Source organism: Pleurodeles waltl, chromosome 2_1 (genome assembly GCF_031143425.1).
Source record: "Pleurodeles waltl isolate 20211129_DDA chromosome 2_1, aPleWal1.hap1.20221129, whole genome shotgun sequence".
In the NCBI taxonomy this organism is placed as follows: domain Eukaryota; kingdom Metazoa; phylum Chordata; class Amphibia; order Caudata; family Salamandridae; genus Pleurodeles; species Pleurodeles waltl.
The window spans coordinates 711,887,306-711,906,587 of record NC_090438.1 but is presented as its reverse complement, the minus strand read 5'-3'; the positions used below and the strand labels follow the sequence as shown (position 1 = coordinate 711,906,587).

General features: G+C 42.3%; 1 protein-coding gene across 1 annotated transcript in view; it reads left to right on the top strand.

Annotated features, from left to right (window-relative positions):
* BLOC1S5 (biogenesis of lysosomal organelles complex 1 subunit 5) overlaps window positions 1-19,282 on the top strand; it is a 282,496-nt gene that overhangs the window by 88,715 nt on the left and 174,499 nt on the right. The window contains exon 2 of the mRNA XM_069217151.1: window positions 4,340-4,422. Within this exon, the coding sequence (XP_069073252.1) occupies window positions 4,340-4,422 (83 nt within the window). The remainder of the gene's footprint in view (window positions 1-4,339; window positions 4,423-19,282) is intronic.

Here is a 19,282-nt window from a genome sequence, read left to right as displayed (position 1 = left end):
GAAGACATGCTGTCCCCACATCTTCCCCTAATTACGCCAAGGTTGGTCTGAGCATACTACAGCAGAACATCTATGAGTGGGCCAGTTAGTAGGTCCACCCCTAATAAAACAGTATGCTGCCATCATTGCGCTCGTGCTGCTCAGGTCCTTGTAAGGGTAATAGCTCTGCACTATTATGCGAGTAGTGCGTGGTGCTGCCTTTCCCTTGGTTAACCATACTGCAGTCCGTCAGAGAGGCCTGGGTCATGACACACACATGATCTGTGTGTCCTCAAGACCAGAGCTCATTACCAAGGATCGAGTCATACCCTAGGCTGGGGCACTGAGGGCAGGGTTTCATGTCTTCTACCATGTGAGCTCTTTTCAGTCTCCGCAAGCTCAAACAATATTATTGGTGGCCTTCTTTGGGTAGTGATGTGTCACGTTGGATTAGCAAGTGTCTGGAGTATTCAGTGCCAGACAAAAACTGGAAAACACCTGAGAACCCATCACATCCAGTGCCTTTCCCTGGAGCTCCCTGGGAAAATGTGGCATTAAATTGTGTAGGTCCCTTCCATATTCTACTTTCAGACTTGAAGTATGTGATAGTTTTAATGGACTATTATTAAATACATATTTATTTTGACTCTTTAGGTAGTTCAGATACTGGAAATGTAATACGTTTTCTGATTTGTGTGTGTGTTAAATTGAAAGAGCGGCAAGAGAGATTGTCAGACAATGGCACACATTTTAAGTCTGAATGTATACAACCTTTTCAGGCAAACATGATGTAAAATAGCTATGAATAGTCCCTGTTCGAATGATCTTGTAGAGAGAGCAAATTGTGTGTTTTTCTTAAAGAGGGCACACAAACTGCAGTAGCAAGTAGTCTAAAAGTAAATGAGTATGGAAAACAAATATGGAATTATATCATGCTCTACAGTCAAACTGGTGTAGCACATTTCACTCTTTAGAGAAAGAGGAAGTCTAGAACGATTGTCTGTCCAGGGTGGTTGAAGAAAACCTTAGTGGATTCTAACAAATTATATCAGATGTGTAGAACATTTTGGTAACAGAAGGATTGGGTTATGATTAAATCTCCCAGAAAAGTCATGAAAGGGAAATCCAAGTTTTCTGAACCAGTTAAAGTGTTAAAGGTATCAGCAAAGTACAACAGTGCAGTCTAGTAGTATTGCATTGAACCATCAGCATTATGCATATATACGTGTATGATCACAGTAAGTGCATATATGTAGAGCACAAAACAGGTTAGACCATCAAAGCATCATCTTAATATAGTGTGCACTAAACTCATTACTTCCTAACCGCACCCCATTGCACTATGTGTCACCTAGTGTACAGTAGGTAGTGTTAGCAGGTGCAACATGTGTTTGTTGAGTGTGAGGTGTGTATTGGGAAAGGGGCTTACAGGGCGGTCCTTAGTATTCCCAGGCGATTGGGGTCTTCTTTTTAATCTCCTTCATCAGAGGCTGTTCCTAACACCTTAAATCTTTCCAGTATGGCATCCACTTGAGGTAAATGGGCTTTTTTGCATAATTCGCTGTATTCCTCTCTATGGATTGCTTTGGTTTTCGCCAGTCCCCAGCGTTTACTGCTCACCAATATTCAACCTAAGGGCCCTAGGGGACATCCATTGTGTCATGACTGGTTTAGCCAACAGTAAGGCTAGATTAGCAAACCCTACTGTGGTTGAGGAGCCCCTGGATCTAGGATGCAGACCAAGTGGACATTGTGCAGGCATATTCACTGATCAAGGCCAGAGATGGTCGTCATGATTGTGACTATGCCCGCCCAATATGAGTTTATTGCAGGGCAGGATCAGACCATATGTAGGAGATCAGCTTCCAAAGCCTTACATCTAGGACACATTGAGGAGACGTAGGGGTAAATATTCCCTTTGTAAAGTTCTGAATTGTATGAGCTTGAACCTCGTGTTTTGAGAGACTTTTTTGGGGTGTTCTAGTATGTAGGCCCAATCCTTGTCCGATAATTCGCAGATCAAGTCGATTTCCTATTTAAGTTTGAGGGGGGCAAGGGAGAGCATAAGGCGTGCCCTGGTTCTGTGGTAAAGCCAACACACAAGGTGTCTACCATGTCCCATGGTGTGTGATGCTTGTAGTAGTTCATGTGCGGGTGGCTTGGTTCCATCAGGAGACCAGTGTTGATGGACATAATGAAGTAGACAAGCATACTCTTGCGCTGTAATAAATCCTATCTCTGTCAGATTGAGTCTAGCCAACCAGTAGACCAGCCACTTCAGTTGTCCCGCCAGACACTAAACGTTGAATTCAGGAGCCCCCATGCCTCTAGCATCTGCGGGAAGCTGCATTTTGGCAATACTAATCGCTGTGTCCTGGTCCCCAGTTAATTCCCACCAATGTTGTGTTTACTAGCTTAAACATACTCACAGGGATCACCGCCGGGAGATTTATGAAATAATATAAGAACCGTGGGAACATGACCATTTTTGCCAGGGAAAGATGGCCGACTGTGGACAAGGGTAAAGTAACCCAGAAGATGATTCGCCTTTTAAGGGAATTTATCGTTCTTGAAAGGTTGCCTTCAAGAATATCACTCGTATCACGATAAATATTTACACCTAGATAGTGAAATGTATGTGGAGCGACCTGTAAAGCTGGGTCTCCAAACCGCAGCACAAAAAGGAATGCCCATGATTTGTTCACATTTATCAGGAGACTGGAAAGTCATCCAAAGGTGGCTAGTGCCCTCGTAATGTCTCTTAAATCCCTCCGAAGGTCTGTCAAATAGAGAATCAGGTCATCAGCGTAGAATTAGATTGAGTGGAGCTCACGGTGCATGGGAATCCCCCACTTATGAGATTCTTGTTGCATATGTTGCAGTAGGGGTTCTATTGCTAGCATGAATAGGAGCAGAGATTAGGGATAGCCTTGTCATGTTTCGCCCAACACTTGATATGCACTCGAAGTGTGGCAGCCTGTCCGAGCCCTGGCCGTGAGTGATGAGTATAACAAGTTAACCCATTTGTTAAAGGTTGGAGGAATTCCGAAACTGGCTAATGCCGCTGACATGAAGCCCCACCCCAGAGTATCAAAGGTCTGGCGGATGTCCAGAGATATACAGCCGGTATATGAATAGTGAGCCCTGACTATCTTCATTATACTAAATAGCCAACAGCTATTTAAGGAGGTGCTGGGTCGTGGGACAAAGACGTTCTGACCAGGATGAATCAGTCGCGGCAGCAAAGGGAGTAGTCAACGGGCTAGTATCTTACTCAATATTTTGTACTTTGTGTTTAGAACTGACAACAGTCTATAAGAAGTACGTTCATTGGACTTCTTTCCAGGCTTTAAGAGAGAGGTCACTAATGCTTCCCTGGTGGTGGGTGGGAGTCTACCTTCTTTCATTGAAGAGTTGTACAACTTCTTCAGGGAGCCTGTCCGATCCTGGAGTTTTATTCCAGACAAGATTTTTGATGGCTTCTCCGATTTCCCCTGTTGTGATGAAGGCACCAAAGGCCCTCCTGTCCCCCCCCAACCTTGGTAGTTTCAGCTGATGCAATTATGCAGAAATATCTGCAGGGTCTGGGGTTGTTGGGGCAGTGTACAAGCTAGTATATAAGTCCCGAAAAAAACCTCATTAATCTCAGACTGTTACGATTAGCCTCGAGGTGGTGCTTTGTATCATCTGGGCAAGTAGTGTCCCAGATTTGTCCGTTTCAGAATGTATTTTATGTGTATAGGTTTTGTAGTCTATTACACGCAAGTGCTCTAAGAGTTCAGCGTATTCTATGTGGGCCTCGGGCAGATCTCTAGCTGGGTCAGGATCACTGAGTGCAGCTTTTTCTAGTAGCTCCAGTTTATTTTTAACGCATATAAGTGTCGCTCTACTTCTCTCCTGGCTCCCACACTGCACTTAAAGATGTGCCTCAGATCACCACCTTGAATGTCTCCCATTTGAATAGTAATGATGCTGCTGTCCCTGTATTTTCAGTAAAATATGTGTCTATGGCGGTAGCCAGTGTGTCCCGGAAGACTGCATCTTGTAGGAGCATCCACTATGGTGGGATGGGGCTCGAGACCCGCCCCCAGGACAGTGATATTTCCAAAGAGTTGTGCTCTACAACATCCCCAAAAGCATTGGCAAAGCCGATAGGTGCCAAGGGAGAGTCCGATTGTCTTTGCCAATACTAGTTTTTAAGAGCTATTGAGAGGTATCAGGCGGATGTTGAATCACGAGTTTCTCTCTCGGTGACAGTGCATTTGTACACGAACAGATAACGTTTCTGTGTATATTTTTACTTAGATTTTGATGTTGATTTGCTTGTCTGGTAAACGATACCTGTGTTTTACAATTGCAGATCTCGGTGAAATACATTCTAGGCTGCTGGACCACAGACCAGTTATTCAAGGAGAGACGCGTTACTTTGTGAAGGAATTTGAAGTAAGTTTATTTTTTATTTTTATTTGTAGATGAGATTCTTCAAACTAATATATGGGTGGTGTGTGAGGTTATCCTCTTAGCCCTTTATCATTCCATTCTCCTGATCTGTGATGTGCTTTCAGTCTCAGTTGCATGCAGGAGATGGGCGCCCTAACTTTTTACCATTATTTTTTTTAGGTTATTTCTGTAGCACATATATACTCCCATGGGACAGAGGTGTGCTTTATAATGAGTGTGAGCATGCGTCACCCCCTACAAGTTAAAGGGCATAGGTGAAAATTAACAAAAATAAGGTGGATAATTCGTCATTTTGATTGGTGGAAATAAATTAGTGTTTCACGTTTGAGCTGAATTACAGATGACAAAGGTATACAACGTAGAAGATGTAAAGAATGGACAGAGTTTACAGTATTCTTGTAGTTCGTATTGTGTCGTTCGTGATGGGGAGCGTTCAGTTTTGAGGGAGATGTATTGAGAAGAATGGGATCTTCCATTGCTTTCTAATGGATTTGAGAGAGTGTTGGTCGTATGTTTTTATTTTGAGGTGCAGTGGAAAGTGCCACTGTAGAGGGATTGGGCAAAGATGTAGAAGGGTTGTTTTTTTGTTACTGTTTTGGAGACTGCCCGAGTCAGTTGGGTGGTGCTGCAGGCAATGCAACAATAGAAGGAGAGTTTATCAGAAACTTTGTCTGTGCATGGATTTATTGATAATACTTTGGGATTTGTAGTTTTTTACATGCTGGCAGTGATCCAGTAAAGTATCCTGAATATGATCGAAATCTAGTCAAATGAATGTTTTTCTGAGATTAGTGAGACTGTTGCATGGAAGGTGACTTTGAGTTGGGTTAGGGTTGATAATGAGAAGCTGGTGGGTAAGGTATTCCCCTCTCAGTGTGGGTTTATACAGCAGTGAATGCGAACAGTGGTAGGCGAGATGTTGGCTGGGATGGAGGGTTTTATATAGCACAGCAGCCTTATTTGACACTAGGCTCATTGTACTTACTTACTGATCTTTCTGGTAAGTGTGAATGGCAAACGTTGTTGCGTTGGTAAAGATGGCAGAACGGGCATATTTAGTTGCATTTTGTTCATCCAGTTTAAAATCTGTAGCGGATGTTTAAAATGCCATCACCGATTAGCTGAAATTTTGTGTTTATGAGATTCAGTTTTAGTGAGCATGTCAAATAATATTTCATGGTCATTACTGTCACATGCTACTTAGACATCGAGTACCTGGACTCACAGGTTAACGGTTCAGATTTGTTGTGAAGTCCTACAGAAACACCTTTTCATTTTTTATCGATAGACCAAACGACAGACAGCGAGATACATATGTTTGCAAAGTTACATTATTCCACCTCATGGGCTGTTCCGCTTCTTGACTACAGAAAAGTTTTTCTAATGCTAACATCTCAAAAACTACTGGATGGGGCTACGCCAAACAAAAGGCACTTCTTTAGCAAAGTTCTAATTCCAGTCCTCGTTTGGTGTAATTCCGTTTTTTGCTATATCGACAATCAAGGGATGCAATGGGAAGTTAAATGAGAAAATTCACTTTTTGCCCATCACCCCACACTTGTTTACGCCCACTTGACAGACGTGTCATGCCGATCCCATATCAGATGGACTTTCTTTTGGAGAGTTTTTTTGGTGCAGATTCTTCGAACTGCACCAAAGTTATTAAAAAACAAACAAAGGGCTTTTCAATGGAAAGTCACACCTAACTAAGATTATAGAGGCACTAGTGCCCCTTCTGTGATATACTTTACTTAACGATAAGGTGGTAGTCTATATCCTGAACTCAATATTGTGGCATACATCTAAAACCTGTAAACCACATGCCTGTTAATCTCCAACTTGTTGCCTCTATAAAGCTCTATAAATTCCTTAGTGAAGGAATCTGGACCCCTAAAAGCTAAAGATTAAAGTACAGCAAGATTTGCAAAGTAATTCCAGCGAGTCTTACAGTGCAAGGAAGAAATGCATGTTAATAGGTAACCAGGAAGGCATTAAGAGGGCACACACACTCGGATCTTTAGATCTACTGAAGAGATCTTGGCATGAGCATTTGTATTGCTGGGTGCACCGCTCACCTACCATATACACCATCACAGTTTGGTTAATTAGTTATACCTTTTCCGGTCTACCCTTGACTGTTTAGCTGGACCCTCCGTATGGATCTTTATCTGAGAATGGCTGATGAAATTTAGTAAGCTGCAATCAATAATTATAAATATAAACTTTTAATAAATTGGTTCCCTTACAGTCAATAAAGAGAGTTTTAGTTGTTTTAACGTATCAATTTAAATTAATATAGCATTTATTAATAAATCATAAAGTTGCAGAAACTCGCATGAAGAGTGTCTGTAATATGTCCCTACTCTCTTCGTCTCTGTCATACAGAAATGTGGTAAGTTGGAATAATGCTGTCTGGGAAAGTTAATAAAGAACATTGAGTCTGTTACATTAACAAAGATTCTCACAGTTATCTGTCTCATGCTTATGGGCTACCACACTGTTCTGATCCAATGTATTGACTCTTTAAGTCACAACACAATTTCTGCAGCGGAATGAATAACTGTTGTATCTAATAGCTCTATAGCATGACAGTTCTCACAAAGTTCTCTACACTCAATCTTTCTATAGCTCAATTAACATATAATGGTCTCTAATCACCAGCAGCTCTTGGCTCCGACAGCAGCAAAGAAGTAGTGGCCCAAGGCAAATGGCACTGTGGTCGTCTCTCGCACTCTCCACTCCCTCAATCTCTCTGTTCTTCTTGAACGAACCCCATCCACTGCTCTTTCCTTAGGACATCTTTTATAATTAGTTTAATCAATACAATTGTTAACAAAGTTGAGCATTTGCTGAGATGTTGCAGTATTGAACAATTCCTCTCTTGATCAACAGCAGAGGTTGGATAATCACTTACTTTCCCAGGCATTCCTACATACATGAGTATAACACCCACTGGATTCCCATTATTCATATAATGTTAATGTTTCAATTCCAAGCAGTTGTTATTTTCTAAATACATGCCAGCGCAGACCAAAGCAGTTTAGTAGGTGGATAAGAGTTAAGTAATACTGGTTCTATTATTTTAAGAAAAGTTGTAGCATCTCACAAGTCAAGAAGAGGTTATAGAAGAAACAATTTAGTTAAAATATATGCCAGCCTAGCAAGTTTTGTAAATCACGCAGCACGGGCTACATAAAGTTCAGAGCATGCTTTTAATGTTTAAAGAATAACAGTTTTAGGGCCTAGCAATTCATTTTCATGTTAGTGATTAGTATTATGATTTAAATTTTCTATTGGGGGCCTTATCAATGTACATGTGTAGATATAGTTGTAGATGCCAGATCTTACTAGAAAGAAAGATATTGGTACCAACTGAGAAGCGATGAGACGTTTTGCTATAGTAGTTGCAATAACCAAACGGCGTAACATGAGTCTCTTGTCTCAGAACAAAATCAACCCGAATATGGCAGGACTACCACCTGTATCCACCAATGTTCTGGTTATGGCTAATGCCCCAATCCCAATATAGATGCATTTACCTACTCTGCTGAGGATGTTTTCTCCTGTTGACTTTGCTTCTGGTTCGAGGGGCCTACTTGGTGTCTTCTTATTTAGTTCACTAAACCCCCTTACTCATTAGAAGTTGCAATTGTGCATCTTGTAGATTGATGCCCTTATAATTTTCTATATTAATTAAATAATGGTTTACATTTTTGTTACTGCTTGGGAAACTGCAGGTTAGCAGTGGTAGGTCACAGGTGTTCCCCTCCTTGATACTCTGGGTCAAACTTTCTAGTTTTCAGATTTTCTGAGGTAACCTCCATATTTTGGGCAGCATCTTTTGTGCTAAGCAAATATAGCCTTTCTTCATCGCGGTCAAAGGTTTCATTGCTTCAGTTATTGCTATGTTGGAACTGAGCAAAGACACTGGCTTGACTCAAGAGGATAAGCATGAGAAAAGGAAGAATAAATAATGTTGGCCTAATCAAATTGCACTAGTACCTATAGTTACACAGTCCTGACCTGTATTATGCTGTAAGCTCGATGATTCTGTAGTATTGTAGTCAATCAGATCACTTTGTAGAATTTTTGTCTCTTGAATTGCCCTAAACTGTGAACGTGATGACAAATATGGAATTAAGCTCACTTCTCTACTTGGTGTTTTCCACAGTGCTGATAGGAGTTGAGTTCTTTTACCCATAGTCTTTTTTTTTGCAGTCCTTCTCATCGAAGTCCATGTTCAATAAGGCTTGCCAATGGTGGAAATGGGGGCATTGATCATACCGCACTAATAAAGCCTCTGTTTTTTATTTAAGGTCTGGGAATAGAGGATAAACTACAGCAAACCAAAGCAGTAATGGAAAGATGAGGAGGAATGTTCACCCAAACTAATAGCTTTCACCGTATTGGCAAGGAAGCAAAACAGTTGTAAATTCATCCCCATCTGCCCATCTTAATCTTTTATCATGTTTAGTGGGTGATGTCTTCTCCAAATCAGCTAAACCGAATTTCCTGGATTTTGTGTATATTTCCTGTTCATTTCCTTTGGGAAACTAACTACTTCCATTTCAGTGTTGAAGAGTTGCATGCAGCATTCATTAAGAGCCTACTATAGCAAACCGCTTATGTTGTTCACTTGTTTGCAAGAGCAAAGTGTAGTACTGACATTTTAGGACAAGAGGTCTACAGGGTAGTTGTTAAATTTGGGGCAGATAAAGCTTTCTGATAATGGAACACTAAGAAAAAGGAGAATCTGAAAAATAGAAACGTACATAAAATAAACTACTAAACAAAGATTTTGAGAGACTTTATGACAAAGATAAAATATAGATAAATTTTTCAGAAAACAAGAAGCTGAAAAGTAAAAACTAAACAAGAAAGTAACACAAACAATGAAAAGCAAATCATAGAAAGTTAATAATTGGCATTTAAGGACTTATGAAAAACAGAACATTTAAAAAGGCACTATTATGGGTATAATGACCTGAAAACGAAAAAAAGATTAGCTGAAAAAGGAAAAACTGTGAGAGTAGACAACCAACTTAGAAGAGCAAGGATATCAATAATAGAAAAGTGTCAGACCTGTGAAGGATGGTGAACACCCAGAAGCATTCTTTGAGGGAGGTTGGGGAGTGTATATTAAGCGTGGTAGGCTGGCTGGCGTATGAGTGGTCACAGGAGTGTAAAGGGCAGAGGAATCCTTAGAGTTGAATAGATGAAATACCATTGTCTCACTGAAATAAAAAAAAACAACGGAAGATAATACATTGTTAATAACATTCAAAAATACAAAAGAGGAAAAACTGAAAGACGTACGAAATTGTGAAGGAAATGAAAAACTAAGTCACAAGAAAATACGAGAACACGAAACTACCAATATCACTAGATTTCTATTGCTTTAATGGCAGCAAATGATAAATAGGAACGCTTCAGAAGAGATGATAGCCCTTTAAATATCCATCCGATTTTGACTCTCAATCTTGCAGCCACACATAAAAATCTGCTTCTATCGCACAATTTTCCATAGTTTGCTTTTGTCATTTCTGCTAAAAGCAATCACTAATTTGCCACTGCCAAACACTTACTGTTCTCTCTCCCTTCACTATTTCCTTATTCTGAATACTTATTGCCATCAGTGATAAATATTTCTAGGAAGAAATTGTCAGGTTCAGTGTACAACTTAAAGACTTCACTTGTCCTACTTCAATAACTCTCCTACCCCACTACAAAATTATGACCTGGTCTTCTTTCTTAAAATTTTATGAAGATACCCTCCTGGTTAGCAATCAGATCCCCTACGCAACATCTTCAATTAAATTGTTTTTTAAACCAGACAGCCCTACTCCAGGTAATTGTATTTATAAAGTGCTCTCTACCCCTGACAAGGCGTTGAAGCACTTTTCGGCAAGTAGAACACTACTCCGAACCCAAAGTGGATTAGTGATGGAATACTGTAGGGAGCTAAAAGTTGTTAATTGGAGCAGTGAACATGTAAGTGTTCTTTGGATTGGATAGGATAAAGGAGGGAAAGAGGAGGGAAGAACCTAGAAGGTGTTGTTTGAGAGATCATAGTAGTAAAATGAGGTTTGAGATAAGTCAAAGGAAGGATAGAGAAGGGAAGAGTCTAGAGGTATATTTAACAATATTTGCACTCAAGAGGTCTGCTTGTGTGTTTAGCCTAGTTTTAATACTGCTAAAAAGCTTAAATGTGATCAACATAATTTCTAGATCCAGGTCTGGTCTCAAATCTGCTTTGTTTGTAATGATAATTATACTGCCCAAAAAACGCTAGGTAGAAACAGAGAGTTGTGCTTTAATTGGGGGTTAGGAGGTGATAGAAGATTGTGTATATGATTTAAAACAGGCATTAGAATCCAGTTTTCCAGGTCCCAAAGTAATTGGGTCAGCCACTGGATCTTGGTAAAATTATTGTGGAAGTGGTGAACCTCCGAAACGCATGATGGCATCACGAAGAGCAACCTTCTGTACAACTATCACTTTTCTTTATAAACTGAATGCAGTATAGAGATGGCTACCTGAAGGGTCTGGATAATATACAACAGCAATGCGTGCCTCTTGGTGTCTTTTGAGACTGCTTACTGTCAAATCATGCTCCATATTCTTTCAATGTGACGTTAGTTTAGACTCTTTGCTGAACTGGTTCTCTTCCTTTAAGAAAGGCAGAGCTAGATTCATTCATTCATTAATTCATTTAGCTACAATTCTTCTGATACCATACATTCTATGTACCCACTAGATTATGGAATGGATCACAGCTGACATCTTTCCCTTGCACTTTTCCTCCTACGTGTGCTGGGGAGATTGACTGCAGGAGACACTGTCAATTGCTCAATATGCAGGGAATACCCAGTTAGAATACCTTACTGAATAAAATCAAGAAATTGATGTTGAGTTTTCTTCCTAAAATTAAATTCTAGTAAAACTTTGAATGTCACTCTTGCACACTGGTAACGTTCTCCTTGACCACAAACATCTTAAATGGTCCCCTTTTCCCTATCTTTTCTGTCAAACTAATTCTAAGGATTGCGCTCGCTCTCTCTTTCTCTCTCTCTCTCTCTCTCTCTTTGTCTCTCCCGCTCTTTCTTTTCCTTATCTCTCCTTTTATAGCGAGGCAAGACTAACATTAGGCTCGTTCAGAAGTAAATTTGTGAGAGTAATTACTTGCCTCTTGAAGGAAATGTTGTCAGTAGCATTTAGCAAAGGTTTTGTCACCAGCTACATCACTGCATCTATCTTTGTGTGTGATTCACAAAATAAATTAATTTACTTATTTCATGCCACCCACCTTTCCTTAGCTATCACAGTCCAAATTTACTTTCCTGGTACATGCAGTAGTAACCACATAAAACGACATCTGGTGTGAAGGGCACAACCAAAAGTTTCCATGCCTATAGCGAGTGTTTGAGGTAAAGGAAATTACTTGCAGAGCTCATAATGTTCCAAAGAGGGTTTCTTTAAATAGGTGTAACTGGTAAAATACTTCAGTTTCAGTAGTAACCGTTTTTGAACTTTATTCCATTTCTAATTCATCTAGTTAGGTAAAGTTGTGACCTATCCCTTGTGCTGACAGCATCATCTCAATTTCAAATGATTATCTCCCGCACGTATTAGGTACCAGGAGAAAGAATGTTCCCAGAGACGCTTAGTTCCAAACCTGTACGTTAGCTTTGAATTAATGAACTATATGTAAAGGTTTTAGGAAAACCTCTTTCGACCTTTATTCAATAAGAACTCACTCTTGGAGTTGGGTGCAGGAGATTAAGGCACTGGACGATATTTCTGTTACCCCTATCTGTGGCTTAACACTTGTAGAGCTTGCAGTTATTAAAGTAAATATTCACTTATTACAAAGGTTAAACTCTATCTGACTGATCAATGTTTAGAATCTCGTAAGTCCAGGGAACATACAATTGCTGTTATTAGGGAACCCTTATGTGAAACCAATAATGGAAATCCGCTCACACACAGGGGAAATAGTATACACACCTGCAGAGATACAAACCGAATTTACTAGACACTATACCACCCTCTACACCACAAGGATAACCCCTGGATTAAACCCCAGTGAGGAATTCCTTGCCAAAGTGAAACTCCCAAAACTAAAAAGCGACCAGATTGAAACACTTGAGGCACCTCTTGACTTAGAGGAAATCAAAGCCAGTATCAAGGATCTCAATCCAGGCAAGACTCCAGGTCCAGATGGGCTACCAGCAGACTTCTATAAAGCATTTGCCATACATCTGGCGCCTAAATTACTTCGGGTATACGAGACAGCCGAGCAAAAGGGTCACCTATCGGATACACAAAGGGAGGCATTACTTGTCTCTCTTCCTAAACCTGGAAGAGATCCAATAGATATGGGCTCATACAGACCGCTAGCAATGCTAAACACTGACTATAAAATACTAGCCAAGATATTAGCAACAAGACTGGCACCAAGCGTCCCAGAACTGATACATCCTGACCAGAATGGATTTGTACCAGCTAGAGACACCTCCCAAAATATCAGAAGATTGTTCCGAGTTATGGAATATGCCAGAGAGACCTGGCCGCGAGCGGGCTGCCTGGTCCTCAACCTAGAGAAAGCCTTTGATTCTCTGGAATGGCCTTATTTGTTCAAAGTGCTACAAAAATACGACATGGGACCATTTTTTACCCGCCTAACTAAACTACTATACACCGGACCAACGATAAGGGTGGGTCTGGGCCCTGAGATATCAGAACCAATCCGGGTAGGCAGAGGCACGAGACAGGGCTGCCCCCTTTCACCGTTACTATTCTCACTTGCAATGGAGCCTCTAGCGGCCACCCTACGCGAAGAGGGATCCAACTGGGGAATACCTTTGGGAGACGGCTTACACATAGTGTCGCTATATGCTGACGACCTCCTGTTATACTTTACAGACATCACACGTATCCCGCAGAGGATTGGCACACTGTTGAAGCAATTTGCGCAGTTATCAGGACTTAGGGTCAATTGGTCTAAGTCGAGCCTCTTTCCATTCGACCCAGGCCTATCAAACCCAAGACTCACCCTAGCCGAAAGCCCAGTTCTCTGGCAGCCAAACACCTTTAGATACTTGGGCATTAGGATCTACCATAGCGAAGAAGATATATTCGAGAGTAATCTAGTAAAAGCAACATCCTCAGTCAGATCCCAAATGACCTTCTGGAGGACACTAACATTATCAGTGGCGGGTAGGATAGCACTCCTAAAAATGGTGGTGCTCCTGCGACTCTTATATTTCTTTTCTAACCTACCACATTATGTCTCCCCCGCCTTCTTCAAGACACTGGAAACAGGGCTGAGAGAATTTATATGGAATAATGGTCGCTGTAGAGTAGCCCTTAAAAAATTGTACCTACCGACTGACAAGGGTGGGCTCTCGGTCCCCAACCTGGAACACTATTACCTAGCAGCCCAACTTCAATGGATATCCAGATGGCTGGCTGGTAAACAACTGACCGATACAGCAACAGAGACAAGACCATACTCGCTCCAACAAATACAGCATTTATTCCACCCGATCACACACCTGCGAACCCCTCGACAAATGTTCCTTAAAACAGCACATAAATGTTATCATAGATCTCTTCGTCTTACGAAGCCGTTGATCCCATTCGCACCAGCACTAGCACTTGTGGGCACACCAAGGGGCACTAGGGTCACATCAGACACAGAACTGCGCACATGGCATGAGCTAGAATTACACACACTAGGTGACATATATGAAGACAACCAACTATTACCGTTTGCCAAGCTCCAAGAAATGGGGCTTCCGCCCGGCCAATTCCTCCTATACTGCTCACTGGTGGGATCTTTGAGCTCCAGGTGGGGAGACATCACAACACTTCCACCCACCCACCTGTTGATTCAATACCTGCAGGTGGTGGGCTGCGGCCAACATCAGGTCAGCTGGTTAGCGGACGCCCTGAGAATCCAAACTGCCACTGAAAACAACACATTACGTATGGCATGGGAAACAGACTCTGGCGAATCCATCGCAATAGCAAAATGGAGAACTGCCATCTCAGGCCACCTTAACATACCACGCAACTCGCGATTTAAGCTAATCCAGTATTATATAGTAAACAGAGCCTATTTCACACCTGCACGCGTAAACAAATATTTTAACCGCCAAGACGCAGCCTGCCCTAGATGCCGTGAGATCGGAGTAGACATGCTGCACATGATATGGTCCTGCCCTAACCTAGGCACCTACTGGAAAGAGGTGACTGACAAACTAGCCACATGCATTACACAACAAATACCCTTTACGTGGGAGGCTTGCATTCTGGGACTATTCCCAAGAGGCAAGCAGCACAGAGCAGAAAAACGCTTCATAGATCTGGGACTAATAGTCGCGAAACGGCTGGTGACCCAAAGATGGAAATCCCCAGAACCCCCACCGATACAGGCCTGGAGACGCTCACTCAGGGTGTGGGCGGAAGCAGAGCACCTAGCACTCAAACGCGAAGAAACCCTAGGGCTACGTCAGCACCTGATATCTGTCGACTGGGAAGACCTCCTAACCCAACTACTTAACACCGAATCACACCCGTTAACTTAAAAATCACAAGCGAGAAGACCACATCACGTAAGAGAATAAAACACGCAGTGTAACCGAACAAATTAGGACATTAAGAACTGAGAAGAATATAAGTAGCGACTCCCACGAAACATAACAACCTCTTCAACTACAAACTGAATCGTCACTAGAAATTCCCAACCTGGCATGAAAATAGTGAAATTTAAATCAATCACATAGATATGAACATCGGCTAAAGTTAAAATTATTGTTATACCAGTTCCTTTGTTTTTTCATTCTTCCTCATTTTAAAGTTAATCCATACGAAAAACACATTGACTGCCCTACATACTTTTCTCAATTAAATGCTGCAGTTCGACACCTCGAACAAAGGGCCGTATTTATACTCCGTTTGCGCCGAATTTGCGTCGTTTTTTTCGATGCAAATTCGACGCTAAACTAACGCCAACTAACGCCATATTTATACTATGGCGTTAGAGGCGAATAGCGCCAAAGTTCCCGGAATGTGCGTCATTTTTTAGCGTGAACCCCTTCCTTGCGTTAATGATATGCAAGGGAGGCGTTCCCGTCTAAAAAATGACTCCCAGGCCTTTACGTGGTATTTATACTCCCGGGCAAAAGAGACGCCCGGGAGTGGGCGTGGCTAAAAACGGCGCATTTGCGCCGCTTTTTAACGCCTGGGTCTGGCATGGCGTTAAGGGACAAGTGGGCTCAAAATGAGCCCAGAGTGCCCTCCCCTGCCCCCAGGGACCCCCCCTGCCACCCTTGCCCACCCCAGGAGGACACCCAAGGCTGGAGGGACCCACCCCAGGGACATTCAGGTAAGTATTTTTTTATTTTTTTTTTATAATTTTTTTTGGCATAGGGGGGCCTGATTTGTGCCCCCCTACATGCCACTATGCCCAATGACCATGCCCAGGGGACAGAAGTCCCCTGGGCATGGCCATTGGGCAAGGGGGCATGACTCCTATCTTTACAATGATAGGAGTCATGTTGATGGGGGATGGGCGTCGAAAATAAATGGCGCAAGTCGGGTTACGACGATTTTTTCGACGTAACCTGACTTGCCCCATTTTAAGACGCCCATGCGCCATTTTCCCCCTACGCCGGCGCTGCCTGGTGTACGTGGTTTTTCTCGCGCACACCAGGCAGCGCCGGTCTGCTTGCGCCGGCTAACGCCATTCAATAAATACGGCGCCCGCATGGCGCTTCAGAATGGCGTTAGCCGGCGCAAAACTTTTTGACGCTAAACTGCGTTAGCGCAGTTTAGCGTCAAAAAGTATAAATATGGGCCAAAATATTATCACCTATACAAGAATTGCAGTTGTGATTAACAGCAAAACTATTGCAAAGACACAACATAGCAAGTGTCACACAAATAAGAAACTGTGATAATAAGAATATGCAACAAATATGTATAATAAAAATGCATTATACTGTACTGTATTAAACACTAACTGAGATAAAATGGGAAATGTAAATTAACAAAAACAACAATAAACAGATTTATGGGATTAGGGAATCCCTATGTGAAAAGCACTGCGTCTAATGAATGGGTTTGTAGGCACAAAGGGTTTAATCTGATCTTTATCGAGCTGAGGTCACACTTTTTGGTCTCCAGTTTTAACACTTGTCTTCATTAGGCCTTAAGAAGTGTGTTTTTGTTGGAACAAGAAATTACAGAAAATTGCGCAGTTGCGCATGTTCATGTGTTTTTGGGCAAAATACCTACTCAGCAGCACAGGATCAGACCGTGGGTTGCTGCTGTTGTTCCTGTTCCGTTGCATCCTCAGGTCCATTTTGGATGAGAGGGTACATTTTGTGCTAAGAAATAGCGCTAAATGCAGGGTTGTGCTTCTCTTGTAATTCTGTGTAATATTGCTGTAAATTCGCAAATTATGCAAACAGCAAGGTTCGCAGGTCACTCCGCCCCTAGTCTTCATCACTGTCACACATGAAACCAAAATTCTTACTTACACCCCCACATGTGAACCTTCAGCAAACCGGTGGGGCTACATGTTTCCAATCTGAGTTGTGTAAATTGCAGCCCCGGGATTTATATAAAAGAGGTCCATACAGCTCCGCCAAAGCTCTGTTTCATTCAACCGGGTTTATATCTTCTCTCGTAGAATGGCTGCTGCTCAATGCTTCTCACAAGAAGAGTTTATTGATTAGTTCTCCTTCACTAAGCCCTATGAGGCAAAGAACAGTTTTTCTTTTGCCGTCGCTGAACACTGATATTATAGCAAATGTTTAAATGTGAAAAAGCTGATCCAAACGCCTTCTGTGTAACAGAAAGATAAACTTTTTTTTCCTGGGAAGAGAACTAAAGAAACACAGATATGGATATTGGGTTTACAAAGTCAAATACAATCAAGGAAATTCCATGTTATGTACACGTTACACAGGAAATGAATGCAGATGAGCAGCATTTTACAGAGCAATGCAAAGTATTTGTATTTCATCCAGAGGTCAACACTTTGTTAATGTACATATAATCCTGACTTGCTAAAGTTCTGAAGAAACTTTACATGTTGAGTTAACAGGAAATATCTGAATGTAAAAGCACACTCGCATCAGTGCCTTTTAGACATGACAGCCTTAGGACGGTCACCCCTAACTTTTTGCCTGTCTCCCTCCACTTTTTGGACACTGTTTTTGCTGATTTTTAGACTCTGCACACTTTACCACTGCTAACCAGTGCTAAAGTGCAAATGCTCTCTCCCTTTAAACATGGTAGGTAACATTGGGTCATACCCAATTGGACTATTTAATTTACTTATAAGTCCCTAGTAGTGTGCACTATATGTGCCCAGGGCCTGTAAATTAAATGCTACTAGTGGGCCTGCAGCACTGCTTGTGCCACCCACTTAAGTAGCCCCTTAACCTTGTCTCAGGTCTGCCATTGCAACGCCTGTGTGTGCAGTATCTCTGCCAATTAGATTTGGCATTTAAAAGTACTTGCCAAGCCTAAAACTCCCCTTTTTCTACATATAAGACACCCCTAAGGTATGCCCTAGGTAACCCATAGGGCAGGGTGCTGTGTAGGCAAAAGGTAGGACATGTACCTATGTAGTTTACATGTCCTGGTAGTGTAAAACTCCTAAATTTATTTTTACACTGCTGTGAGGCCTGCTCCCTTCATAGGCTAACATTGGGGCTGTCCTCATATATTGTTTGAGTGGTAGCTGCTGATCTGAAAGGAGTAAGAAGGTCATATTTAGTATGGCCAGAATGGTGATATAAAATCCTGCTGACTGGTGAAGTTGGATTTTGTATTACTATTTTCGAAATGCCACTTTTAGAAAGTGAACATTTCTCTGCACTTAAATATTTCTGTGCCTTACAATCCACGTCTGGCGGAGTTTAGTTGACAGCTCCTTTTGCATTCATTCAGACACACCCCAAACACAGGATACTCAGCCTCACTTGCATACATCTGCATTTTGAATGGGTCTTCCTGGGCTGGGAGGGTGGAGGGCCTGCCCTCACACAAAGGACTGCCACAACCCCTACTGGGACCCTGGCAAACAGGATTGAACTGAAAGGGGATGTGGTGCACTTCTAAGCCACCCTTTGAAGTCTCCCTCACTTCAAAGGCACATTTGGGTATATAAACAGGGACTCTGCGCCTTCCAACTCAGACACTTCCTGGAAAAGAAACTTGTAACCAGAACCTGCATCCTACCAAGAAGAACTGCCTGGCTGCCCAAAGGACTCATCTGACTGCTTTCTGTGAAGGACTGCTGCCTTGCTGTTGCCCTGCTGCCTTGCTGCTCCCTGGCTGTGGTGAAGAAGTGTTCTCCAAGGGCTTGGATGGAGCTTGCCTCCTGTTCCCTGAAGTCTCCGGACCAAAAAGACTTCTCTCTTGCAACTGGACTCCTTGTGCGGTGAAAATGAGACGCACAGCTTGCTAAAATTGACGCACAGCCTGCCCCGCGGTGAGAATTTCACTGCACGCCGAACTGGAACGATGCAGCGCAACTTCACAAGGAGAAGATCGACGTGGCACCTGTGTTGCGACTGGAACTTCGATGCATGGCCCACTGGATTGACGCACAGCTGACCTGGGACAACGAGCCCGACTTACAGAGGGGAAATCGACCCAGCGCTTGCCGTGTGGAAGAAACTTCCACACAATGCCCACCGGAACAACGCAGCGCTTGTGACTTCCCTCCACAAGCCCAGGATTCCACACACGGACCCTGGGGTGTCTGAAAACCCCGCAACCCGAAGAGGATCCACGACCGAGCGGCAGAAATTGACGCACG